This window comes from Lasiosphaeria miniovina, assembly GCF_030549165.1.
Source record: "Lasiosphaeria miniovina strain SMH2392-1A chromosome Unknown B0T26scaffold_5, whole genome shotgun sequence".
NCBI lineage: Eukaryota > Fungi > Ascomycota > Sordariomycetes > Sordariales > Lasiosphaeriaceae > Lasiosphaeria > Lasiosphaeria miniovina.
Genome location: NW_026848224.1, coordinates 4,216,265 through 4,243,108, shown reverse-complemented (window position 1 = coordinate 4,243,108; position 26,844 = coordinate 4,216,265). Strand labels below are relative to the sequence as shown.

Below are 26,844 nucleotides of genomic sequence, written 5' to 3'. Positions count from 1 at the left end.
CAGTAGCTGCGGCCGGGGTTTCGGCGTCGGGCCGTAGCATGATCGTCAGTGGGATGCGTGTCGCGCCCCTTGTCGCACCAGGTAGCAAGCCAGCCCTGTTTGCGTGGCTTGGCGTTGAAACACATATATATCTGCCGGGCGTGAATTCCTTGAATTCCTTGATTGGAATACGGCTCGAACTGGAGGATGAAAGCGAAGACGGGCACGAAGCAGCACCCTGTACTTGGCGGCGGACGATGGGCTCCCACCTGCTTTATATGGACGCAAATCATCTCGAATCGTTGCAGTTGCAAGACCTGTGCCTAGTGCACATCCAGGACGAGGATGAGGAAGCACGGCTCGAGTTGCTTTGAAAAGGAGATGAGGATGATGGAGTATTGGCGAGAGGGTGTCGGTGCTTGGAGCGGCTGCTGAGGCTAGAAGGTTCACCAATGTACCATGTAATAATTAATGAACTTCATGCGAGGGGCATGAGGGTCGAAGTTTTCTCAAAAGAGGATTTCATTGTGAAGCTAGGGACTAAACCAATCCAGCTTTGGTTTTGTTTCACACGGCTAGGGCATAATGAAGGTCTGTTCGATTACTTTTAAGCATCACTTTTATTGTTAGATAACTCGGGGCTTGGAAGTGTGAAAAAGTTGGTTGCCGAGATATTCGACGATGTTGGCCTGAAGTCGTGTATGGTCAGTAGAGTATGTATGGTCAGTAAAGTATCGAGAAAAAACGACGCTGCTGACTCCACGACCTTCCCTGAGCTGCATCGAGCTTCCTTGTGCTATGTTTCGTTAGATTGACCACCTTAATGGCAAAGGCGTTACCGGAGACCTTGTCGATGACCGTGCACACGGTGCCGAAGCCGCCTGAACCGAAATTCTCACGGAGATGGTCATGGTCCTGTCGTATAGGGCATTTCGCCGTGCCTAACCTGGTCATCTTCCAAGATTGCGCACCCGAAGCCAGCTCCACAGTTGGCCAGTCGCGCGACCTTGCTTCCTTCACATAGAGCATAGATGATTCGTAGCCTGTCACGGCGAGAGCTTTGAGGATTGCCTTTGTCGGTGCATTGGAGGTCTCGCCAGCCACTTCAAACCAAGCCGCGATGGAGATTATATACCCCCACCCGTACAGGACAACACCGTCTCCGACGATGATGTCTCCGCCCTTTTTCTGAACCATGTCGACTGCCTTGCCATTCAGATTATCGGCCAATCTCAAGCTGACAGACGCGAGATGCTTTGATCAGAACGCCAAAACAACAAGATGAGTGGTGGGGTTGAGCTCGAAGGCGGCATAGACAGCAGACATGGGCTTCAGGGAGTTACTCGCTCTGGGGATCAAGTCAGCGTCCCGCCCGAGCCTGGTGATGACACGGCCTCGAGGCCGAGTCGAGACGTGAAAGCCGACCTCGATGTGAAAGCCGACCTCGAGGCTCAGCTCGCTGTCCCTGGTCATCGATACAAAACATTTGTTGTCAGGTGGAGGAGGGCATCGCGTCCGAGGTCGTTGTACGGCACGAAGTGGAAGAGTGTTTTGGGATTGGAGTTGAAGACATGGCGAGAGGATGATGACGAGAATGGTGAATGGAGAATGGAGACGAAAGGGGGAAACGGCAGGGGCGAGAAGGCGGGGACGAGGAGGGAAACGACAAAGAGGACACCCATTAGGTACCTGCCTCACCTTCAGTTACACGAGAATGCCGGAGCCTCGCTGGCAACCTTGGCCCCGGTGGTTGCAGCCATCGATTGCGTGAAACAACGGCGCTAAGATCATCGGCGACGACAAAAGGGGCAGTCATTGCCTCTTGAAACTCGGCGTCGTAGGAATTGAGTCTTATTGGCCAACTTGCCCGAAATTTTCAACCGTACGTGCTAGTCTGCACAACAAAAGTGCAGTCTGCCGGGCGCAGAGGTGCAGTCTACACAGCAAAAGGTGCAGTTGCGCGGTACGCTAAAGGGCTACACACCGACCACACCCGCAGCAGCCTAGATTAGGCGCTAGATTGAGCAGAATTCTTAGTTTTTGACGCCCGCTTCGCGCCCTTCGCGCCTTCCCTCTCGTCTCAAACTTGTCATACCACACCACACCACATTAATTACTCAGCTGTCCCCAACATCTCTTGTCTCGACTGCCCCAGGGCGCTTTCCTACTGTTCATTCCCACCCATCTCCTCCAAAAAGGCGGCAAAACAGCAAGCTTATCGTCAACCACCAAAATTATCGCACCCGTTTCGTGCGCCGCCCGAACCCAACTACGGCTGCCATATTGGACCCTGCGCAACGTTAGGCTCTAAAAAATGAAGCGATTCCCTTTCTCGAGGAGCTCGTAGCAAACGATCAGCTGCGCAACCACATCATCGCACGCTTTGACCGTGACGACCCTCCGCCATACGCCTCGTCGACTGACTCGGGAGAGATTGGAGATGATTTCTTTGGGCCACCGACGGCTCAGCCTCTGCCGCCAGACCTGGTCGTCCTCATGGAACCGCCATTAACAGACCAAGAGCGGAAGCACGCTGCGTCCCTCATGCGCTCCCTGCCAAATCCTGTCACATACAACACTGCATTCCTTTAAAGGCAAAAGAGTGCTTGTATTCGGAAGAAGGAAGAAAGGTCGGTATATCCTAGGGCCCTGCTTTATAGGGAAAATGAGGTCTTTGTTCTGGCGGAAATAGTCAGCCGGGTCACGCGGCTCGGCTTCTTCCGACAAATCCTCAGCAGCTTTATTACTCGGAAGCGAAGAAAGAGGAGAGTCTATTGATAGACAGCCGTGCCTGGCGTAACCCGATATTTAGGAACCTGGACAGCAATCGGCGCATGGGGGTTGTTGTTCGCCACAACGTCGAGAGGCGCTGGGAAAGGTTTGGCATCTGGAATCCGGCATGCGGCTTTCCAGGCCGCAACGCGCATCCCAACGGCCGGCCCACGTGTGGAAATGGAAGTGGCAGGATGATCACCAGTCGGCCAAGAATTGGCGGCAGCTCGTCGCCCACACCCTAGAGCTACGTCGGAATCTTCGTCGTGGCGAGAAGGATCCGGTGGTCCCGCTGTCTCGTTTGGAATCCAACGCGCCAGTTTCCAAAGCCGAGTCCTTTCTCATCTCTCAGCCCTGGTTCATCTTCCAACTCGAGATGGCCGAGGATCATGAGCGGTACGAAAGGATTGAAAGCCTCGATAAACGGCGATATCCGCACGAAGGCCAGAAGTACGTCATTGACTGCTAGGAGGGCGGAGACTAGAGAGACGAGTTCAATATCAGCAACTGGGTCGAGTCCTGGAAGTGGCGTCACGAGTCTCCCTCCCCGGAGCCCGAAGATCTCGCACCCTGTACCTGCCGATGACTCTGGATACGACCCATTGCGGGATACGACCCATTACGGCAGCACCCCCCTCCCCAGTTCGACGCCGACCATGATGGCAACCCGTTCGACTCCATGGACTTGACCCCCTCTGAGGCCGATGTGCTCGAGGTCATTGATCTCCCCGCTCCTGAACAGCCCGAGAAGTTTTGGGCTACGTGGAAAGGTGATCCGCCGCCTTACTTCCCTGGGCACATGAGAAACCCCCGCGGGGGCGTCCCACTTGAATCACTGCACGCCCCTGTATCAACGGATCCTTCGCAGTCTTGGATTTTTGGGCCGCTGCGACCTGGGCTGCCAGGCAGGGAGCCATCTGAGATTGAAGACGACACACCTGACCCGCAGCGAGACGCCGCCGATACCGCACTACGGACTCGACGTAGTGCTAGGATCACCGCCAAGGGAGTTACCTCCGCAACGGCACCGCCATATCAGCCGCAGCCCACCCGACACCGTGCTAGGATTGCTGCAATGAAACAAGCTGCAATGCAGCTTGCGCCTGTACCCAACTCAATGGCTCGACAGCGGCGAGCCAGACGGCGTCCAAGACAAAGACAAGAAGCTAGGTACACATGCGGCAGCAGCGGATAAGCCGGAGAGGAAGACTGGTCGAAGGCAAGCCCGAGAAGGGAAAGCGCCGAGCGTGGAAGGAGCCGGCAAGACGAGACGGAGTGGTTTGAGAAAACGAGACCCGACAGCACGGAAAGGAGGCATTTGAAAGGATCGGTGATCGCTATTCATACATATAATTGTTTTGTAGTATTGTGGGAGGCGGCTGGCCCGGCATGAAATGAACTTGATTGAACTGCAAACCTTGCCTACCTCGAAACCAACAGGCAACCCCAGATTTTGAAATCTCGTGCGTGTCCACGGTTCTGTCGTCCATGTTATCACAGTTTCATGCCAGAGCAAGTACATTCTTTCAATCAGTGGACTACTCTGTCCGACGACAGGATACAAGCAAGTTGCTCCAATTCCACCAAGTCGTCGAATACAAACTTCCATAGAATTCAGGCCCCCCGCGACTACCTCGCACCACCGCTCGCACCGGCCATGACAAAGCCCGGCGGGACAGAGGACGAATTACCGGACCCTCCTGTCCCTGTTATCTGGGAATATTAAGAAGAAGAAGAAGAAGAAGAAGAAGAAGAAGAAGAAGAAGAAGAAGAAGAAGAAGAAGAAGAAAACGCCGCCTCGTGCTGCTTGATCTAGATGGCGTGGGTCGGCTCCGCTGCCGCGTCGACAGTGCTGATGGCGGTGATCTCTGGGCCGTGCGGGTGCTGGCAGGCGGTGCAAGGCGGCGGGTTGGCGGCACCTTGCTTCTAGATCTCTAGGACTACTGTCCCAGTGGGTTTGGCTAGGCTCTAGGACTACTGTCTCAGTGGGTTTGGCTAGGAGCTGTACTTGTACGGTTGTCGATACTGTTGTCGATGCTGTTGTTGTTGTTGTTGTTGCGGCGGTGGTGGTGCTGGGCGAGGCCGTGCAAGACGATGTTGCGGTTGTGGATGTAGTGACTGTGGCGACTTCTATTCTAGAGGACGAGGTTCCGGGTTGCTGCCTTTGGTTGTGGTGGATGAAGGTGATCCGAGCCGCTCTCGGTCTGGCTGGAAGATGCTGGGACAGTGTTGGGTTCGGCTGTGGAGCTGGACATTGGACCTGCGCTGTTTCCGGGCTTGCTGGAAGTCGTGGCTGTGGTGGTTCGTGGCTCTGGTGGTTCGTGGCTGTGGTGGTGCTGACTTCCCTGGCAGAGCTGCTAGGCTCTTACTGCGAGGTAGACGCAGCTGTTGAAGACAGGTTGTCTGTTGAGGACGTAGAGAAGTACTCTCACGGCTTTCTCGGTTTAGTGCAGGAGTTCCAGGGTACCGCGACTGCAGCAAAAGACGCCACCATGAAACATGTAGAAAAATTTTGGGTTGTGTTCAGAGGACAAGTTGAACTCAAATATCCGGCCATATAGTAAATGATGAGGTTGAGTATTGGGCAAGCAAAGGCATGTTCTCTAGAATGTATCAGCAGCGACAGGCGTGAAATACTTAGGCGGCGGCGCCAAAAGTTGTTCCCATAGCACCCATTCGAATGAAGTAGTTGAGGCTCAGTTTCGTCGACGAATAAGCCGCTTGCCCCGATTATACTAATTATCTGCCCTCTGGTGGCTGCTAATCCTAGCAGCGTCGAGGAGACACCTCTGCTGATGCCCAGCGGCCACCAACACTGCACCAACTGCCCTGCCGGGAGAGTGAGGTGCCGGGAGAGTGAGGGAGGCATCCCGTGCCAAATATTCCTGGCAGAAACAATCGTCGGGCCCTGGCGCAACATCGAGGCGGGCTGTAAGCGAGACTACAGGCATACAAAGAGACCGAAGGCAGAAAGAAGACAAGAAGATATTTCTTCTCCTTGTCACGACCAAAAGGCTATGATCAAAGCGAAAAAAAGTTTGGGCACGAAGTCCCTGTGTCATCCTTAGTGCGCAGAGGCTCTGCTAGTACTGGGTGCCCGAAGGCTCATTGGGTGCCCCAAGGCTCATTGGGTGCCCCAAGGCTCATTGGGTGCCCCAAGGCTCATTGGGTGCCCGAGGGTAAGGAAGAAAAGAGGAAAGGAAAGGTGAAAGGAGGGGGTCGGCGGGTTATTTTATACACATTGTAGTTGATCTGTGCACGACTACAAAAATTGGAGTGGGTCCCCTGAGCTGGAAGTGGTGGGTCCGCTTGTTTTTTGTCTGAATGGGAAGGAACGGACTCGCAGCCGTTCTAGCAGGTACGTACCTCACTCGGTTCCTGCTCGAGACTTTGGCACGAATCCACTTTCTGAGTTAGGAAAGGGGGAGAGTCGGTGCATTAGGTCAGCTGCTTTACGCCTTCCCCTTGGCACTGGCAGCTTTGGTAAGCACAATCTCGCCCATTTCTAACCTCTTCATGTGTCAATACGCGGAGTCTTTCCCCAATTTCCACCCGACAATATCGCAAGGGTTAGCGCTCACTGCTCAGCCCTGCCAGGGGTTCTGCTATGCCTGAGCTGGTTAGCATATGTGGCTGGCGTGGAACCGCGCGCTGACGGCCAACTTCTTTTCCGACACAAAAGCCGACTTTGAGTCTCAACTTTCCTTTCTCTTCGTTCTCTCTTCTTTCACCTTGTTCTTTCAAACCGACACACCGACACACGAATAGTTTCAATGGCGTCCAGGCCGCTCTCTAGTCTATGGCTGGTCTCTAGTCTATGGCTGGTGGTATGCTGGCTCGCCTTCGCGGCCCGCGCTGCGTGGGCAGCAGCAGAGCCACGGTCAGCAACCTCGGGCACGGCGTGGCCAAACGGGCCCTTCCGGACATCAGGGCGGTGGATCATCGATGCGTCTGGGGCAGACGTCACGTACGCAGGCGTCAGCTGGCCGGCACACGGCGAGACCATGCTGCCCGAGGGCCTGCAGTACCAGTCGGTCGCCGCCATCGTCGCCAAGATCAAGAGCCTTGACATGAACGCCATCCGGCTGACGTACGCCATTGAGATGATTGACCAGATCTACGCCAGCGCCACCGACGACAGCCACCCCCAGGACGTGTCCATCGAGACAGCTTTGGTCAACGCCTTGGGTCGCGAAAACGGCACTGCGGTGCTTGCGAGCGTTTTGAAGAACAACCCGTCCTTTTCAAAGACGACGAAGCGGTTGCAGGTATGCTGGGATAGTTTATCCTGTGGTTGATGACGAAGCCTGACGGTTTGTGATTTGAACAGGTGTTCGACGCCGTCGCTTCCGAGTGCGCCAAGCAAGAGATCTACGTCCATCTCGACAACCACCTCTCCAAGGCCAGCTAGTGCTGCAATCCGTTCGACGGCAACGCGTAGTGGGGCGACACATATTTCTCGGCGGGAAACTAGACGCAGGGCTTAGAGTACATGGCGCAGCACGTAGGCCTGAGTCTCCTTTTCCAGTCGCCCCTCCAGTCGTCCCTCCAAAAGCCCAGATACACACATCAATTGCCCTGCCCTCGAACCAGGCAACAGCTAGCTAACAGAGAAGAACACAGGCCAAAGCGTGGCCCAACCTCGTGTCCATGTCGCTGCGCAACGAGCTGCGGCAGCCGCTGCTGAACCTAACACTCTACTCACAATCATACAACTGGGCAACATGGTACGATCACATGCGCGAGGGGGCAGCCGCCATCCACGCCGCGCACCCCGACACCCTCGTATTCCTCTCCGGACTCGACTCAGACACGACGCTCGACGCCGTCGTCCAGGGCCTGCCGCTCACGAGCAGCGCCAGCAGCAAAACCCCGGCCAAGGTCTTCGACGCGGCGGCCGACTTCGCCAGCGGCCTCGCCGACAAGCTCGTGCTGGAGCTGCACACGTACATCAACCCGGCCACCTGCTCCGCGTTCGAGGCGCGGCTGGCCGCGGCAGGATTCCAAACGCTCAACGGCACGGCAAAGAACACCATGCCGCTGCTGCTGACCGAGTTCGGGTACACGCAGGACGCGGCGACGTGGCGTGACTCGGTCTACGCGTCGTGTCTGCTGCGCTTCCTGCCCGCCAAAAAGGCCGGCTGGATGATCTGGGTCCTCGCCGGGAGCTACTATGTGCGCGAGGGCCAGCACGACTACGACGAGGGCTGGGGGCTGCTGAGCCACGACTGGTCCGCGTGGCGCTCGCCAAGGCATGTCGAGGGCGGGCTGGTGCCGTTGGTGCAGGCTACGCTGGAGGGTGTCAGGGCTGGTAAAGGAAATGAGACGCAGGGCGAAGGTGGCGCTGGGTCCGGGAACGGTACTGCCGTGGTTGGGGAAACTGGCCCGAGCGGAAGCGGTGGTGGCGGCGGCGCGAAGCCAACGAGCTCGGTGGTCACGGCGGCTGGAGCCTTGCTGAGTCCTGTTGCGGCTGCTTCTTGGTCGACTGTTGCTTTTCTTGCGGGGGGTGTCGTTCTTGGATCTGTGGTGCCCCTGTTGTCACTGTATTAAATATTCTGTATGTTTTTAAGGGAAGAAAGCTGGCTAAGAACACATTTTAAGCCCCTAGCAGGGAGCACTTGTCAGGAACCGTGGGGTTCTTGTAATTCTGGTCTATATTCATAGATTTGAATATGTAATTTAATTATGCTTTCCCTGCTTAACGTATTTGGATAACTATTCCTTGTATACTCCTGCTCTGAAACGGAAGCAAAATGGAAAGCATCTCCCTGAAACGAATCCTAGTCTCAGCTAGGATCGGAAAGCGTAAACCACGGGATCTAAATAGTGTCTTTTATAATTAGGCACTCGTTCTCGCTCATTGAAACAGAATCTCTATTCCCTTCCTACTGCGTAATTACGTGGTGCTCTTTGCGTCCCTTTTCGCTTGCATATTTATGAGTGCCGCGATCACGCACCCGGTGGAAATGGAGCTAGCTATCTATGGTCGGAAGACACAATTTTCTGCACCTTCGTATGCAAAGAACGTCATTACCTGAGCTTATACTGATTTCGTGTCCCTAGGATCTTTGGTGATAGTTAGCCCGAAGCCGTGAGTAGATGTGCCAGAGAGCAACACAGCAGAAGCTTGTATATCCCGAGCGTCTCTAATTAGTCGCAATTCCAAAACGAAAATATGGGCACAGTATATCAAAACGAAAATATGGGCACAGTATATCAAAACGAAAATATGGGCACAGTATATCAAAACGAAAATATAGGCACAGTATATCACACAGTATATCACGCAGGGGAACATTGAAAGTCGAATCATCCACAGCTGGCCAGAAAATCGAGCCGTTTCAGCTTATCTCCTTCCCTTTTCCCAGCCCAGTCCAGCCAAACCCACCAAAAAAACCCCCCAAGCTCTTCTTATCCCTCCCCCCTTCACTTCGTCTCCTCCACCCCCTCGACCTCGCGCCCATCGCTCTTGCAGGCGGCGCAGATCACGAGGTCGCACGAGATGTACTTGACGTCGGTCTCGGCGCCGTCTTCGCCTTGGACCTTGCAGGTGTGGGCGCTGACCTTGCCGCGGATCTCGGCCGGCAGCTCGTCGTCGCCCGCACTCCTGGCCTTTTTCTTCGCCGTGTCGCACGGCGTGCACAGGAAGCCCGGCCTCATGGCGGCCGGCCGCTTCCCCCCGTTGCCGTAAGGGCACGGCGACTTGCACCACTGGTAGTAGGTTCCGTATTTGCTGTTTGTGGGAAATTGAGTTAGCTGAGTGGCGAAAAATTGGAAGAGATGGTTTTTACATGTTTTCTGGGGACTGGGGGGTTTGTGGGAATGCGATTTGTCGATGGGGCAGCTCAATAATTCAAGGGCATGGCGCGAGGATCTTAGTCAAATGCACTGGAACATACCACATGATGAAACTTTTGTACCGTGTGTGCGATTATCCGGCGGGGGTATGGTATTCGTCCTGCCTCGGCGGACCGGTCTCTTGATGCCGATTCCTCTTCCCTTTAGGTGTGCTGTCTATATGTGTGCGAGTTTGCTGCGACTGTGTACGTGTGTGTGTGGTGTCTTGATGCCCGCCGAGTTCAGGTTCGCGCCTAGTTCTACAGTGTAAGTTCCTTAAATAATGCTCCAGGTTGGGCGAGAGCGGATGTGACTGTAATGCAGGTGAGAGACCTATTGTCCGCTTCGCTTCTACTGTATCAAGACATCAGACGCATACCTTGAGTAGCTACGCCATTACAACGGGGACTGGCATCCTCTCGTCCTATAAAGTCGTGCCACGGACCATTTCAAATCATGTACAATAACAGTGCTTCAACACGCCGCGAGGTCCTAAGCAGTGTTTTACGGCTGTAGTTCGTCAGACTTTGGGCTAGTACAATAGTAACACCGTATGACGTTGCGAGGACCAAAGATAGGTAGGTACTTTTGACTGTTGTAGTTGGTTCCGTCTTAGGGCCAACAATAAGAGCTTGCTTAGAGACCTAGCCGCAAGAACCTGAATGTGTTCTAATGGACAATCATGAACAATAATTCGTGACCTCCCAAGGCGTAATTTCAGCCGCTCCCCGCCGTTAGAAGCAAGACGGGGATCATCTTCAGCTCCTTCCCATCGCATCACCCCCCCTGGGACTTGAACCGTGCGTTTGCTCCCATTTTCAACGAACTCTCCCCTTCCTCCTTATCGGCGCTGCATCGCTGATAAGGGGTTCTAGCCAAGGCTGAGAGGACGTGTCTGGAAATTGCAATTCTCCGTGGGCACGCCGAGAAGTCGCGTCTCCCACAAAACTTTCGATGCCAAACTTTTCACCCTCCTCAATCGCCGGATCAAAGCTGGCTAGACAGAAGTAGACCACCGAGCACGCGGTTCTCGAAGAAAATTCGCATCATATAATTTTGAATGAGGCTGCTGCCCAACGATTCCCACTACAAGGCCAAACGTATTTTAGAAAACCGATCCCTAGCTCCGGCAAAGTCGAGAGACTGGTGCTCCAGAGGGCCAGAAGGGAGTCACAGTTCTGATCTCCGCCAATACAAGCCTGTCTTTCATTTCCGGTCATTTTAAAATTGATTCTTGGCGATCTAGCGGGTTTTCTCTTTTCGCAATGGATGAGTTTGCATGTGGGACGACATCTGCTTCAACCTGCACGAGCGGCCTCCACAGGGGAAACCAGGCCTCCTTAACAAGGTAATTAGTTATGAGCCGTCATCTGCTTTTTCTAGTACACGGTTGACAACAGGCTAACAGCTAAGCAGTACACATCGCCGGAACGCAGTCCTCGCCGACAACAAAAAGTTTGGCCAACTTCGACACGAGCAAGATCGCCAGCACCCGGTCGGGGTAACAAAGCTGCCGCCGCAAGCAGGCATACTGGATGAAGACAATACGGAGCCCTGAGCCTGGCGGTTGGTTGGCCGCATGAGCTTTAGGAACTTCCCGCAATTTGAAGGTGTCCACGGCGAGCCGCCCTCCCGGCCCCCACAATTTCCACCGCCGCTCCTGGTTCTATGCGTGGCTGGTGTGCCAATTCACGTACTGTGTATATTTACATCAAAACATTTCCTTGATCTCAGGTTCCTCGGCTCAGACGGCACAGTGCCGTCGCTCATCCAGAAACAGTGGATGAAGCAGATACAAGACAACGAACGACGAAGTTCTGAAGTTGGAGGGAAAATCAGTCCATAAGCATTAGGAGATGGCGGACGAGGAGCAAAACAATGCTCCTCCGCCACACGGCTTGACACCAGGCGCGTACGCCCTGGTTGGAGTTGCGAAAGTCATCGGCTGGGTGTCTGACGGCCTCGCCCTCGTCGGCTCACAGTCGCATGCGGGATGACTGCGTCCTGCATCGTGTACAGAACTGAGGATCGCACCGATACTAGATCAGCTGATACTCGTTAGTATCCGGTCGGAATTTGGGAGACGAGGAAGTGGCATACACAGCGAAGACCTAGAGCGATTAGGTTTGTGGGGGTACCGTCAAAAGCAAACTCGGACACGGAGGTGAATGCGTCGCCTGGAGACCCTCACAGCCCGTACGGACCAGATATGGGGAATCTGTCATTTTAGATTGTACTTGAAATTGTACATTTGCCTGGTACTGGCGTGTTTATTTTCATACCAAATTATATCTTGGTCAAAATTCCTGGCCGCAAATACATGATATAGAAACATTCGTGTCGTTCTCACCAACAGCATGACCAACTTTGCGTGCGCGCTGCGCTGAGGCCATGTCAAGGCCCTGATTTATAGATAAGAAGGAGAACCTAAGCGGGGCTAATAATTGAAGGAATGTCCTAATGGAGCGGCTGTCTGGCATTCAATGAATCCCCAGAATCACTAGGTATTAATCTTAATTATCTTTATCACGAGAACATTAAAGACTCGAGAGGGGCGGGGGGTTGGGGGGTTAGGAAAGTGCTTCTCAAAGCATGTATTTTGACGAATACCTCCCAGCTGCCATTAAGAACGACGTTAAAAACCTAGATCTAGTGGGGAGATGCGACAGGGAACAAAGGCTTGTAATAATATCCCACGGTTTTTTACTTATTTAGGTCTAATGTTCCGTCCTGGCAATAATTTTAACATGCGTCGGTGGATACTCTTTTACTCAACCGGCTGGAAACTGAGAAAACTTGAACGATTGGCTTCTAAAAAATAATGAAGATGCCATCATAGCCAGTAGCCTTGACAAGCCCCGGGACACCGCTTGTGCTCTGAAAAGTTAATAGAAGGCCAAGCTTCTTCGTACATGTCAAAAGACCGAAACCATCACGAGTTTAAAGCGAATTTTGCGTAGAAGCAAGGTTTTCTCTGCCTCTAAGCACAAAGATCATCAACGCCTAACACCGAAAATGAAGACAGTAACAACTGACAATTACCTGTACACAAATATTTCAAAGTTCCAAAATCAAACGGCTAGAAATACCATCTCGTTTCCAGGCCAACAGTCCAATCATAGTGCACAGCCAGCCGCTGCCAATCGCCAAGCGGTGGAAGCTCCGCCTTCCGCAAACCACGACAGGAAAAGAAAAGCTGGAATAACGTATTTTATAAGCGAGCGGCGAATTTCTAACCAACCTACCACAACAATAGGAAATAACAGTAACTGAACCAGAAATAGATGAATCAGGCAATTCTCCAGCTCCCTGACACGTGCGTGCATTATGGCCAGCCTTGCCGGCGCCGCACAGGCCACAGCACCGAATCTTCGTGCGAGCCCCCCCCCGCACTACCACCATTTTGTCGTGTTTCCTGGATTATCTGCTCACCCACAGCTTTCTGACCCTCCAAGCCGCACACGTGTTTTTTTTGGCCCTCCTTCTCTTACTAAGCCCCTCATTGGCCTTACGTAGTAAAGAGACTTCCGTACGCAGAAGAGCTACCTCGTGCATTACGGCCATTGTACATTTGGCCAATTGGTCCACAGCAGCCAGCATAGGTGTTGGAGAACTACCTTGATGGTTAGATATCCGGTCTTTAATAAGGTCTGTCTGTGAGGTGGCCTCTCGGGGGTTCTGTGGCGTCTGAGATAGCTAAGGTAGTGCCGTACCTAGGCTTGAGGCTGGTGGAGTTGGAGTTCGGAGCCGTATATTCATCTTAGAAATCACTCTTTCTAGGTCGTGTAGTATAAGGCCGGCTCCGGCAAAGGCGCCTTCGATATTCTTTTCGATAAAAGAAGTAAAAAACGCCTCTTTGAACGCACAAAGGAATTCCAACTTGGTAATATGTGTGATATGCATACGCATAAGTTTCCCGATTTGGTAGCCGTACGCCTTCTTCAACGGCCCAAAGCAACCAATATCAAGTGGCTGGACCAGGTGCGAGGAGTGCGGAGGCATGCAAAGGGTGATAATGTTATGATCCTGATAGTACTCCTCGAATTTGTCGGAGTGGTGGCTCTGGTGGCCTTCGAGGACTAAAAGCCGGTTTCTACCCTTCGTACGAGATGCTGTATGAAGATCGAAATGGCGAATCCAATCCAGGCCTTTCTCATTGGTAGTCCAGCCGTTATCGGTTACACCGATATACGAGGTAGCCGGAAGATTGCACTCTTGATACCAGCTCTCTCGGTGATATTTCCCTTTAAAAGGATAAATGGTGGGATAGCCCAGCCTTGAGTATTTACCCCTTGGATAACCGTCGCCCACTCACAATTACCAGGCTGGACTTTTTTGGCTTTCCCATAGCCATCGGAGGTAGTAATAACCATACTAGTAGTAATCATGCCTATCATAAACCCGGTCTCGTCAAAGTTGTATATATCTTCGTTAAGGATTCCGTATTTGGCTTTAGTATTATGCACAATTGCAAACCACTCGCGAATAACTTTCGGATCTTCGCATTTGGCCCTTTGATAGTCGTATCTACGCATAAAACGTGTCCGGAGTTCTGGTTGGCGTTTGACGAAGTTGTGAGCCCAGAGCTTGCCGACAGGGGGGGTGTCGCGTTCGCGTAGCAGTCGGTTGGCCATATCTTCCACAAAACAAAGCCGAGGAGGAAATGCGCGTGCACATAGCTCAGATATATACTGAAAAATAGTATGCTCCTCTAGATCTGTGAGTTTTCGCGAATTGGCTGGAATATCGCGTCGTGAAGGCCGACCAGCGCGTCGATAGCGAAGCGTTGTTTCGGGAACATTATACAGATTGGCTGTGGAAAGAACATTGGGTTTTTTACTATTTTGGATTGATTTGAGAGCTAGGATTACCCTACCTTCTTTTGAAGGGGTAGCCATAGCTTGTTGTGGTAGAATTGAGGATCAAAGATGAAGGGTCGCGTCGCGGGGAAAATTCGCCGCTCGCGTATAAAATACGTTATCGATATTTTCTATTAACCTATAAGAAGGCTATGTTCAATTTTATGCATATAGTTCCTGATGGCTAATTACCGCTGCTTGCATTCCGGTGTAGCTTCTTAAGATTAACGATGTAATCTCTGAAGAGTTGGCGTCGCTCGCCTTGATTATTTGTCGAGCGAAAGATTGTTTCGCCCTCGAAAATGGGGAGGGTTTTCTTCCAGCGAGTATAGTGCTTGATTTCGGGATGGCTCCGTAGCATGGTTGCGAATCTGCGCGAAGCTTGGCCAGTCTCTCCTTGGCCAGTCTCTCCTTGGCCCGCCCCTTATCTTGAACAACCACATCGTGGCAATACTTCTCAAAAGCGGTTTTGCGGTCTTTGGGGTCTTTATACCCCGAAACTGGGGGTCTTTGGCCATAGCCCGGACTGCCTGTTCAAAGGTTTAGTCAGATTGGACGACGATGCCGCCGACGCACGAGAAGATGTTGCAGACAAAGTTGTTGACGGCGACGCCGCTGCTGCCGCGCTGGGTCGAACATACCGTCCTTCTAGCTCGGAAAACTTCGAGCTATTCCGTGGTCGTTCTCTTCTTCTCCGACCGGTCCATGCCGAAACTAACGCGGGAAGATGGTTAGCATTTTCTTTCATATGAGAAGATCAGTGATACCGAGAAGTTCTCAGGATCGGCCCCGATCCCGATCTTCTTGATTGTCTACATTCGGTACGTTCCGGGTCATGTCGGGGCGCCCGAAAACTCAGAGACCCAAAAGTCTTCACAAGGTTCTAGGGTCAGGATTCTCCTCCGGGTTCATCTTCCCCATGAAATCAAACACGTCTTTCGTGCCGAGCCTTTTGGCGACCTTGACAACCTCGGGTGTGGAGTTCGGGATCTGCGTCAGATATCGTCAAAGCTTTCGATACCGTATGGTGAGACTCGAGGCCTCGTAATCTCTGGGGGATTAGGAGAGACCAGGGTGTCGGAGCTCCCGGTATTTTTTCGTGACTCGCCTGCACAGCGCCAGGGAGGCGAACTGCTCGCCATTAGCCAGACGCTTGACTTGGCGTTCAAGCAAATCGAGCACCTCGCCACGACGATCGATCTGTAGAAGCCACAGCCAAGGCGGCGATTGCCAGACTGGCCACAGTCCAGACCTTGGTTTGCTCATCATTTAGGCCGAGGCGCTTGACGGTATCCCTCTTGGTGTCCGTCGCTGCTAGTTCATGAACTGCTAGGGCGTGGGCTTGGCAGGCGTGGGCTTGGCAGGTGTGATCTCCATACTGTCGTCGTTGACAGTAGCTGCAGCGATTCCAAGACACCAAGTCCCGAGATCCAAGAACTCAGGAGAGCTCATTTGTGCACGATGAGGTCTGCCTTGAAGCGGCGTGGATGGTAATTAGAGGCACGTCGGTTCTGAAGCTCAATGTTGGAGAGACGAGAACGCGACGATCCTGGAGCGGGCCGTCCGCGGGAGGAAGATTGGAAGTCGAAACGACGGCAGAGGCGGAGCGAGGTCCTCATCCGACTCGAAGTAGAGCTATTCCGCAGTAAAACGGAGAGGTGCACGGATCTCACTCTCCTGAATTCCGGTATGTTAGCAAACCAACTGTCAAACGCAGTAGAGAGAGGATAAAATGACGCGTACGCCTTGAAAATGTTGATCAGCGCGGCCAGACGCTCACGGCGGACAAACATATCCATGAGATATGCCCCCATGTTTGGGGTGTCGTAATAAAGTCGGAAAAACCAATGGTAGCTTCCAAGGGCAAGCGACGAGCGCACGTCGAGGGCGTGCTTGATTGCTCTCTCCTTCTCTGAAGGGGTTAGATCCGCTAGCCGCTAGCGCGTCGTTCAACGCGCTCCGGTTGGCTGTATGGATGAAGTACAGAATCTGACAAAGGAGCTGATCGCGGCTGGGTGAGCATGATGATGGAAGGAAATTGGAAGAAAGTCGACAAAACAGGCGGAAAGCTATTAGGGAAAAAAGCAGGGACACCAAAAATCAGAACCTGAAAGTCCCCGCGTGGAGCCTGCAAGGCGGTAGCAAGCTGAAATTCGGCACAGTATCCAGCTGCTAAAGTGGGTCAACTAGCTTCTGAAACATCGAGACTGTCCCGCGGCAGGCGTATCTCGTACATGTTATGGGATCTGGTCGCTTGGTTTCCACAAAGAGACGTGCTCCAGGGACTCAGAATGTCCTTTCTCTTCGTCCAGAACTAGGCCAAAGGTAGTAATCACGGTATCACGATATCACGGTATCACCTCCATTTCTACTCGTGGAATTCCCAAAGCTAGTCTAGCTTCGTTGTCTCTCATATTACAGTCTTTCGTTCGGTACCGTATTTCAAAGCTGAAAGGAGAAAGGCTAGTGGAGGAAAGCTGCACTAAGTCGAATTAGGAATTATTGCGGGCACCTGAGTACCTAGACGAGGCGGGCAGATTGCGGTCCAGGGCAGATGCTCCAGTCCCATAGCCTGTAGCTGCCCCACGGATGGCAGCCTCGAAGACGGGAGTGAGCAACTGCGATGCCAACGCTCGGCACTAGAGCTAAAATGGAAGCGGTCATCTGTGCCTCCTAAATTCTAGGGGCTCGTCTTGCCCGTAGACTCCCCGTCGAGACTGGCTTTCATTTTCGAACCTGTGCAACGCAGCGGCCCTTCCTAAGCCCGCACGCGAAGGATCAAATAGCAACTCCAAGCCCCCTCTTTGTTATGTTGACATTCATGTGCTTGTGCACCGTGAAGCTATGGTTTATCCACTCGAACGGCTTGGTGGGATCTGTCATGGTAAAGTCGTACCGCAGGAACAGCTGAACACGTCGCAGAGTCTTGTCAGTATTCCGTCTTCACGTCCACTCTCGACGGACCAGAGGTGTGCTTCCACGCATCACTTACCTCGAACAGGACCTTGCCCAGCTCCATGTACGCCATGCGTATACCGAGACACTCCCACCGCGTGCCTGCCGCAAACGCCAGGCCCTGGACGGCTTCCATCTCCTTCAGCCTCGCCGGCTCCGCGTCCAGCCACCGCTGCGGCTCGAACCAATCCGCGTCGTCGCCGAACAGGGCCCGATTCTGCATGATGCCAAACGGTGCCCACGCCACGTTGGTCCCGGCCGGCACTTTGACACCGCAGATAACGTCGTCGCTGCTTGAGACCTTGGGCATCAGCCCCGTGATGAGCGGCCAGATGCGGAGGACCTCCTTAATAACTGCCTAGAGATACAGGAGCCGCTTAGCTTCGCTGTCGGCGACGACGGGGCGGGCGACGGTGCGAGACGCGGCGTCGATCTCGTCCTGCAGCACGTCGGTGCCTTGCACCCTGGTCTCGCCGTACCGCTCGTCGACGTGCGCCTTGATCAGCCCCAGCAGACGCCCGAGGCCCTGGCCGTCGGTCGGCTTGGGCAGCAGAGCTATGATCGGGGGCGTTTTGAGCAGAGTCAGCAGCGGCGGGAACAGCGCCAGGAGCTGGACGGGCAACATCATGGCCTCGAGGGCGGCCATGCCGCCGAAGATGTCTCTGTCGGCCTCGATGTATCTAAACGACTGCCCGAAGCCCACGGCCGCCGTCGCGTCCTGCGTGAAGTGCAGAAACGTCTTGCCCATGTCCATCGGCCGCACCCCCACGACCGAGTCCGACACGTACTTGCGCTCGATGACGCCGAGCATCTTCACGACCTGCTCGTCAACAGGCTTCTCCTGGTTGTTCAGCACGCCGTTATACCCCGACAGCAGCTGCGAGCGGATGAAGTGGTGCGCCTTGTTCTCGTTAGCCGTCAGCACGCTGTCCTGGTCCTGGCCCGGGTCAAACCTGAACCCTTTGTACCACGGCGACCTCTGGTAGCCCGAATGCACGCTCCAGATGCGCCTGATCTCAGCTGGGTTGTTGCAGATGACCCAGTTGGGTCCAATTCTTGTGACAGGACCTGACAGCGTGCCCCGGTCAGGCCGCAAGATCAGCAAAGCCCCTTGCCCAAGTCGAGTGCCCTTTTATCAACACTTGCAGCTCGGCTTACCGTATTGCTCGCAGATACTCTTCCTCCCGATGCACATGCGGCTGCTTATCTGATGCCGAAAAAGCTACAGGATGCTCCAAGCTGCTATCGGCGGCCCAGGAATGTGCCGAAGCCGGTACCAGGTGCAGACACGCGAGACAACGACCCACGAAACGAGAACCGCCGTGGTATTCAACAGAGTCATGGCCGATAATTAGTGCTGAACTTTGAAGGAAGATGAACCGAAGCGAGTCTCTCGTGGGAAACAACAGTCACAACACGAGTTCTGAGTCCCGAGATCATATACAGTCCACCGGATCAAAGGTGGACCGCCGGATCAAAGGTGGACCGCCGGATCAAAGGTGGACAGCCGGATCAAAAGCGGGGAACACGGCTTTCAAGGAACGAGTTTATATGCGGTCTTTATATGCGTCTACACACCAATACGACTTGGGGGCCGCTCCCCCGTACAGCGTGACTAGCGTCGCAACAACTCGGGCCCCCCTCCTACGCCAAGTCTACACATACGACGTGATGGACAGGTTAGATCCCGGACTTCGCTGCTCACCTACTCACCTACCTTAACTCCAGATCAAGTTTAAGACATTAGGATAGTTTTTACTCTCCAGAAAGACTTTCGGTTTCTCGCCCTTCCGGAGAAACTCTTGGTCCCCGGAGCGGGATACCAACAGGATTCCGGAGGCGTCTGCAAGACAGCAAGGAAAGTTTATGCCAACTCTTAGCGCAAGCGAGTCTCTCCATGATTGACCGCTAACAGAACCATGGACAAACAAAAAACTGCAAGAAACCGATCAGTATATACTCGACACCTACGTTTGACAAGATATTGCCAAAGTGTGACAACCGAATTTCCACCCCACCTTGATTAAATGATCGACGACGGGGGCTGGCTCAGTGTGCACCCGAGTAAATTCTTTCTCTAGGTGTGACCGGGATTGGCGCTTGGCTGCTTCGTCGACATTGTCTTGCACAAAGATTCCGGGGTAGTGCCCCGGAATCCAGTGAAGCTAGCACACCACGGTAACGCCGGTGATCCTCTGAATTAGCCGGGATTGACGCCCGATCCACGTGGCGAGACGATCGGCTTGGATCTCGATGTCATGATCGGCATCTAAGCCCCCCCGCTGAGCCAACCACTCAAGCACCCAACTGTTATCGTTGAAGATCGACAAGAGAATCGTCTGCCCCTGGAGCTGACATCTCCGCTGGGCGATCTCAGCGAGAGCCAAATCGAGTGCCTGACTGATGGCCAGCATTTCGCCAAACTGGATTCGAGGAAGCCATTCGACACGCCAGTCGAGAACCTCAAAAGAAGACGGGGTGACGGCTTCCTGGCTTCCCAAATACCAGTCTGGGTTAAACGCAACTGCGATTCCACCGCTGCCGTCCTTGATCAACGACGCGTCACATAACACACTGAGCTGTATGTCTTGATGAAGGCCGCCAACACAAGCACGATACGCGTAGTGCGCCGCATCGTGTCGCTTCTCGACGGTTATCTCGCCGGTGAAACGCTTCTGCTCCGAAACGGCAGTGACGCACGTGAAATCAAATCTGCGCAATGATTTATTCCAGTTAGAATATGTAATTATTCCACGCGAAATAGAAATAAAGGGCTTGGGCTGTTGGTTTAGTTTGTTGTCACATACGAAGACATGTTGGAACTCGCGTGGGATCTGATGTCGAGCGAGGTCTGTTTAAATCTACACCACCAGAGATCGTTAGCAAAGACCCTTTACGTCTTGAGCATGGTCCTCGCCACAGCATAGCATGTGGTCGCTATGGCCAGAAAATGCCTTGGCTGGGGAGTAGTAGTGAAGTGGAAACATACCGTCCTTCGAGCTCGGAGAACTTCGAGCTATTCCGTGGTCGTTCTCTTCTCTGACCGGTCTCCGAAAATTCTTCAACACACTGTTCAGACCAGTTAGCCAACCCATTTGAAAAATCGGGGACAGAGTTCGCCGATATTAAAACTCGTCCAGCTTGATTACAAGCAGAGATTCTGACAGCGTCTGTGTCATGGAACCAAGCTCCGTTGGGCGAGCAGATCGTGTGCCAGGATTCAATTCAAATTTCATCAAGAGCGAGATCCCGGAAACCAGGAGAGCTCATTTGTGCACGATGAGGTTTGGCTTGGGGAGAATTGCTGGTCTCCAGAAGAAACAGCCTCGGGGAAGTAATGTGGGTTTCACGCCCACAACAGACAAAATGATCATGCTTCATATGCCTAGCTGCTATTGGGTCGCCTAGAAAGGGAGAAGAGGGATTGGGAAGGCGCCAAGGGAAGTTTGGAGGCCGAGCCAATGTGAGCGTGCTGTAGTGGTGAAGTAGGCATGTAATGATGATTTATGAGGCAAGGTGTTCTTGAAGGCGGATGGGCAGAATGTATTTTTCACAGATAACTTACGTCGAGTGAGATAGCCTGCGATGAGAGAAAAGTCAGCACAGCCCGCGAGGTGGCGACGATAGCACGCTTCCGCCTGCTCTCCCCTCACAACCCGGGTAGGTAGACGAAAGCAACACGAAGGCAGGAATAGACGATACTTACAAAAGAACGTCGCTTTTCGATGCCTTCGAGGGTTCGGGCTCTGTTGAAAGTAGGCAGAAGACCGGGATGCTCGATGTGGAAGGAAGGAAATTTCAGAGGAGTGTGCGCGAGAGACGCGAGAGATAAAGAGGGGGGGTAGGCCGTAGTGGAGCCAAAACATACAAGATGGGATGGAAGAGCTGGTTCTTTCCTACCCAGAATACACAACAACTACCCAACACATCCACAAGAAATGAAAGCGAGATAATTGTGAAGTGACCGGGCCATTGTGCAAACCTCTTGCCTATTGGATTAACCCACGCCATTCCTCTGCCTCCTCGGAGTTGCGTGCTATACTATGACATGAGGCAGTTCGAACCCCTCCATACTTTACTCGGTCGCCCCTTTTATCGTACCAACAGCGCCCAGTGTCTACATTTAAGCAGCAAGCCTCACTCTGCTTGACATCACGAAATATATATAGAGCCTAGTAATTTGATCATATAGATACGCATCCAAACACATTCCACGCAAGTGGGTTGTGTTATTTTGTGCTGTATTATTTTGTACTTGCAGTCTGAAACATTACCGTCGAGAAAAAGAAGAGCAAGTTAGCTTAATTGGTATTGAAGAGTGAGAAAGGTTGGAAGATAAGGGAAAATGGGCACGTGGTATAAATTTGATACTGTCAGCGCCCAACAATTACCGAGGCGTCGTTGCAAATAACTTTGTATATCCTGATGCCCACGAATCCTTTCTCCCGATTTTCATTTTTCCCGGGTATAGGTTTTCCTCATACCCCGCGATAGCGGGATGAGCAGATCTAAATCTCCAAGCTCTCAAACCTCATATCGATAATGCGCATTAGTCTGTTTAACTATGAGCAAATGTTTATTACAAGCATTTTTCCGATTCAAGGTATCTCCAGGCGTGCTTTCTCCATTTTCAGCACTAGTCTTAATGATAGGTGGGTTTGACATGGAGACGTAGACAACTTGACACATGGAAACCGTTCACTTGGGGCATGTTGGAATGACAAAGTCATTCGCAATAGTCACTAAAGTAACCGTAGCGTAAGGTTGGGGGGTGGTAGTGGTATTCATTTATCTATGTTGTACATAAACTAAGGTAACAGGGTGCTGGTGGTTTTGGGGAAGTGGCTGTCCTCGGTCACGTGCGAGGGTGGATGACCCGTACGCCCGGACTGGGCCCACTATTCTTCCTGACTGACCAATCAGGGCGATGCGGTCCGTCGAGCCGAATCAGCCTCAGGAACTCTGATTGATCGGTAATTCCTACAGGGCATATACCAGTTGTGATGCTTCCCCCCCCTTAAAAACAAGAAAAGAAAAGAAAAGAAAAAAGAAAAAAGAAAAACCGGCACTTTGACAGGATAAGATAATGCTCATTCTCCCGAACTAATTAGCCACGTAGAGACGGTTGCCTAGGACTGGCCCAGGACTACCTGGCCCCAGTTTATCATAACGATACCGATACATTGTCCTGGCTCCTACGATAACAACTTATTGAGCTCTTCATTTGGAGGTTGCAGCGAGTAGGATCCTTCTGATCTTTCTGCTGCTGCTCTTTCCTCAGCTCGACGCTCGGACTCTAAAGTTTCGCAAGCTCCTTGTCAGCTTTTGTTGGAATGACGCGCTAGTCAGCCACACAGACGTGGCGGTGGAGGCGCAGGGCCACGGATTCTATATAAGTAGCCTACGGCACTTCCGAGCCTGTCTTCTAGATACACACATACATCTACAATCATCACTTGAACCACCAGTCTTCGGCGTGCAGTTACGCCCTGTAGCTTCCAGTACCGGTATCTAGTGATTCCAGCAGCTTTGTCCCGGTTTGTAGTACCGTCCAATCTCGGGGCTCCTGCCTCAGACTACTCAATCATGAACGCCCCGAGCCGCTCATTCTCGATATCATGATGCCCGGCTAGGGATGGCCTTTCCGGTTAACTCTATAAGTACCTTCGGTTTTCTAGGCGCATTGGAAAACGAGTTGTTCTTGACCTCAAATGCCCAAATTTGGATGGTTCTCTTGTGCTACCCACAACACTTGGCGCTTTTTGCGCGCTGGTCGTGACCAACTTTGCGGGTCTAGCTTCTTCGTAATTTACTCTTGGTAATTTACTCCTGATCGAAGGGCAGAAAGTCAACTTCATCAGTCGCGCGGGAGTGTATCGATGTGCCACAACTAAAGGGGAATAATGGAACACAATTACGGCGCCAAGGACTGCTCGGTAGACTGCAGCCCAATCCCTGCCATGGTCTAACATCTTACATGAACTTGAACCGTTCAGTTCGTTCGAACCTGCCGCGACAGACGTGCGGTGGGTCTTGTCTTCACAGCAACTCGGATCTTCTGCCGGAACCTTGAATCGCCACTCCGTGAGTGGACGGGACTGGTCGAGGCGCCTTTCAAACTCCACGGGCACACTTTCATTGGTTGGGTAGGATTTCTGCAAGTGTAACCCGTGCATACGCACTTTCCTTGCTCCAACGTCCGCAATGCGGGACCCGCTGTAGCAGCCCGCCTTACGTCAGGTCCCCGCATCCGACATTCGGGCATTGAACCGAGAAGGGCAGGCGCTCCTTCCACGTTCCAATTCATTGAGCAAGGTCAAGTTTTTCCAGCCACTGGCAGCCCCCCAGCAGCCCATTCTTGGTGGGGATCGTACCTCTCTGCACGCTGTCAATCCAGCATATCAGTCCACTGCCTGCTCCCAACGTAACCGGACAACGAAAATCTCACTCACGTTCCATGCCGGGAGTGGGGGGGCCCAGAATAGCTTGCCTTAAGACTGTTGAAGCGGCAAAATTACATGCTGGGAAAAAGGTTGCTTAAGCACATATTTCTACGTATTCAATTCTTTTTTGAAAGAATAAAAGTAGCCCAATATGACTTGAATAGGCCGTTTTCTTCTTGTCCCTATTGAGCCAATCCTGCTGTGTTGATTCAAGTCTTCTTTTTAATTTATGTCCTATTGGAGCCGAAATACTCTGTTGGAGTCAGAAGCTCTGTTGGAGCTCAGAAGCTCTGTTGGAAGCTAGCTCCTCCGGGTAAAAGGAACCCTTCTTTCTTTCTTGGCCACCTGGCGATAGGTGCCCAGGAAAGAAATAAGGTACGGTCGCGATTCGAATACACAAGCTACTGAGTTACGATTATATATTCACGAGTTACAGGGAGTCACATTGAGCAACTGAGTTAATTATTGTCTATCTATTCTATGGGCGCGGGTGCGAGGCGAGAAGAGTCCTTATCTAGAGAGCCGAAAGGTAGGAAGAGAGTTTGGAAGTCGCGGACTGAGAAAGGAACTATGTTAAGCATTTGGTCTCTGTTGTAGCTATTCGATCTGTTTTACGAAGATGAAAGGAATGGCCGGGCGATCCTTTTCTGGGTACAAAAGATCCAATTCGCTAGGAAGACTGTGTTGGAAGAATATATACGGTTTGGCACTTCTATCGCGTTGTGCTAGAAAAGGTAGACCTAAGTGTGTTGCAGCCAGAATGCGACTTTTCCAGCTAACAAGCCCCTGTTACTGCCCTAGCATACTTGAGGCAAGCTTTTCTAAGACCCCCCTCCCCGGCAGGGTTCCTGCCCTGCATTTGCCCCCCCTCCAGCTGTCACCGCCCTTTGCCTCCCAACCAGTCACAAATGGCACGACATCAGAGCCTGTCGGCTTACTGTGTAATTTGCAAAACTCTCGTCATGCAATCCAGCTAGGCTGCATTTGCTACTTCTCCTTGCCGCACCGGGTCCCTTCCGCCTCCCGGGCTTCTCGTTCGTAGCAGCATAAATCGCGGCTGCAGCCGCGTACCTGCCCCACATCTCATGGGTCGGGGGCCCAGGCCCGCGATCTGTACATGCCTTCCTCCTTCCTACCATCTACGCCCCTTGGAAGCATCGACCGCTCATTTTATCTCCATTCGGCACTGTTCCCCTGGCGCCTCTCCCGTCTTCCAGAGACGCTACTGCTGTGAGCAGTCCAGTGTCCGCGACGTTTCGAGTGGCCTACTCGCTTTGCCCGCTTATTGACATGTAGTTCGCGCAGATTGCAATGTACGCCGAGACTTGGTCTTGGCCAATTGTCAGTCAGGCATACACGGTTGACGCGGCCGGTCGGGACATAGCAGGATGCATGACGAGGAGAGATGGACCATAGCTCTAGCAGCACCCTCGTCAGAGGCTCGAATTCTGGCATTTTTCGTCATTCCCCGCGGACTCCGTGACAATCCCTGGATTGGAGTGTAGACTGCATGTTCGAGACATCGCTCTGCTGCCCCGGCAATTGACAAAAAGTGGAGAACCCGGGCGCTACAGCCACGGCCGGACCATGACCCTGGTTGCGCCGTACCTACCGCTCTGGGCCTAGAACCAAGGCATGCGGATGCCATTCTCCGCGCAATATTGGCGGTAGGGCTTATCGGTGTGGACTATGGCCGTGGGGAGAGGCATCAGCAGCGGGAACAAATAACACCGACGGGGGTCGCAAGGGCCAAGGGGGGCGAGTGCGACGGATATTACGGGACAAGTCGCCGGATTTGACTTCCCGGCCAAACTTCACGACTGCCGGGTCCAGATAATGCTCGACGAGGCGTCCGCGGACGCAGCGGAATGGCCGGGTCTGCTGTGGGGCGGTCCACAAGCGTGAAAATACGCACTGCAGCACGCCATGGATTCGGGTTTTGGGTCATCGAAGATGATTCTTGGCGGGCAGAATGACGGGTTGACTTGGCGATTGGCAACGACGCCGTCGAGGCGCAACTGCCGTGCCACTTCTCAATCGACGGCCATCCCAAAACCCCTCAGCCGTTGGACATCAATTGCCTGTTCCGCAGAAGTGGCCTGGTCGGGAGCGCCAGCGCTGGTCGTTTCTGTCACATCTCAACTTTTTCGGGGCCTCTGGGAACGAGCTAGCGCATATGACCTGCATCCTAGTGCTGGTCTATTCCTGTCTCGGGCGGCAAACATGGCGTGAGCGCAAACGGCCGTCTGCATCAGGCCCAACCCGGAAGGGGCATTAGAGCAGCCCCGAGGCTGGTCACACGACGGGCCGGCATGCTCAGCCGGCCTCTGGGATGACTTCCGGTCATGTACATGTACGAACAGGGCAGATCTTGCAGGAAGCTGCCCAGGGGGTCCGCCTTGCACCACACGCCCACTCAGCAACCGACACATGGTTGGAACCGCACCAAACCCATGCGTGAGATGGGCGGCACCGTGTTGCCTGCTATTCGCCTGCAGACAGATTCGAACGTGTGGCTCGGTACAGTCGTGCGAACCGGCCAAAAGGCGTCAAAATCGCTCGAGGGCTCAAATTCACCGTCTCTGCCGGCTTGCCTGCTCTGTGCCGTTACGTTCTGAACATAAGGATCGAATTAATCCCAGTTCGCCAAATGGATCGGCGTGCAAAAATGAAGGCCTGGTTAGTCGTCTCTTCAGCCCTCCTCCCGCCACCATCGCTAGTTCACGACTATGAATACGTCTTTCACCCCCCGTCGCCCAACACTCCCCCGCCAGCGACTCCTGGGCGCGCGCACAATAGCGATTGCGCCGGACAACGATATCCAAGACACAAGTTTGAGGCACTACGGAGGCGAGCAGAAACCACGCCGCATTGTCGCCAGCCGGTACATGCTTTCTCCGCACGCCGGCTTCACGCTCACTGCGCCCATTGGCTTGCCTCGGTCCGATAGCACTGCTGAATATCTCGTAATTGAGCAAGAGGGTGTCGGCCAAGTCTCG

The 26,844-nt window shown here is 53.1% G+C and overlaps 4 protein-coding genes across 4 annotated transcripts; 2 read left to right on the top strand and 2 right to left on the bottom strand.

The window, feature by feature from the left end:
• Positions 1-605: 605 nt before the first annotated feature.
• On the bottom strand, positions 606-1,445 carry B0T26DRAFT_783022 (uncharacterized protein; the record flags this gene model as incomplete). The annotated part of the gene is made up of 2 exons (XM_060446734.1): positions 796-1,445; positions 606-668 (listed from the first exon to the last, which is right to left on the bottom strand). The coding sequence occupies exons 1-2, from the start codon at positions 1,174-1,176 to the stop codon at positions 606-608; spliced, it is 444 nt and encodes a 147-aa protein (XP_060294985.1). The 5' UTR covers positions 1,177-1,445.
• A 1,433-nt stretch (positions 1,446-2,878) lies between these two features.
• Positions 2,879-4,562, top strand: B0T26DRAFT_753755 (uncharacterized protein; the record flags this gene model as incomplete). Its single annotated transcript, XM_060445744.1, has 3 exons — positions 2,879-3,205; positions 3,380-3,598; positions 4,431-4,562. The coding sequence occupies 3 exons, from the start codon at positions 2,879-2,881 to the stop codon at positions 4,560-4,562; spliced, it is 678 nt and encodes a 225-aa protein (XP_060294984.1).
• A 1,962-nt stretch (positions 4,563-6,524) lies between these two features.
• B0T26DRAFT_742233 (glycoside hydrolase family 5 protein) lies at positions 6,525-8,338 on the top strand (the record flags this gene model as incomplete). The annotated part of the gene is made up of 6 exons (XM_060444079.1): positions 6,525-6,564; positions 6,637-7,019; positions 7,082-7,126; positions 7,226-7,255; positions 7,375-8,062; positions 8,322-8,338. The coding sequence occupies 6 exons, from the start codon at positions 6,525-6,527 to the stop codon at positions 8,336-8,338; spliced, it is 1,203 nt and encodes a 400-aa protein (XP_060294983.1).
• Positions 8,339-17,117: 8,779 nt separating this feature from the next.
• On the bottom strand, positions 17,118-18,744 carry B0T26DRAFT_783005 (cytochrome P450; the record flags this gene model as incomplete). The annotated part of the gene is made up of 5 exons (XM_060446733.1): positions 17,118-17,354; positions 17,440-17,760; positions 17,800-18,470; positions 18,561-18,583; positions 18,629-18,744. 5 exons carry the CDS (start codon positions 18,742-18,744, stop codon positions 17,226-17,228), a joined length of 1,260 nt encoding a protein of 419 aa, XP_060294982.1. The 3' UTR covers positions 17,118-17,225.
• Between the last annotated feature and the right edge of the window lie 8,100 nt (positions 18,745-26,844).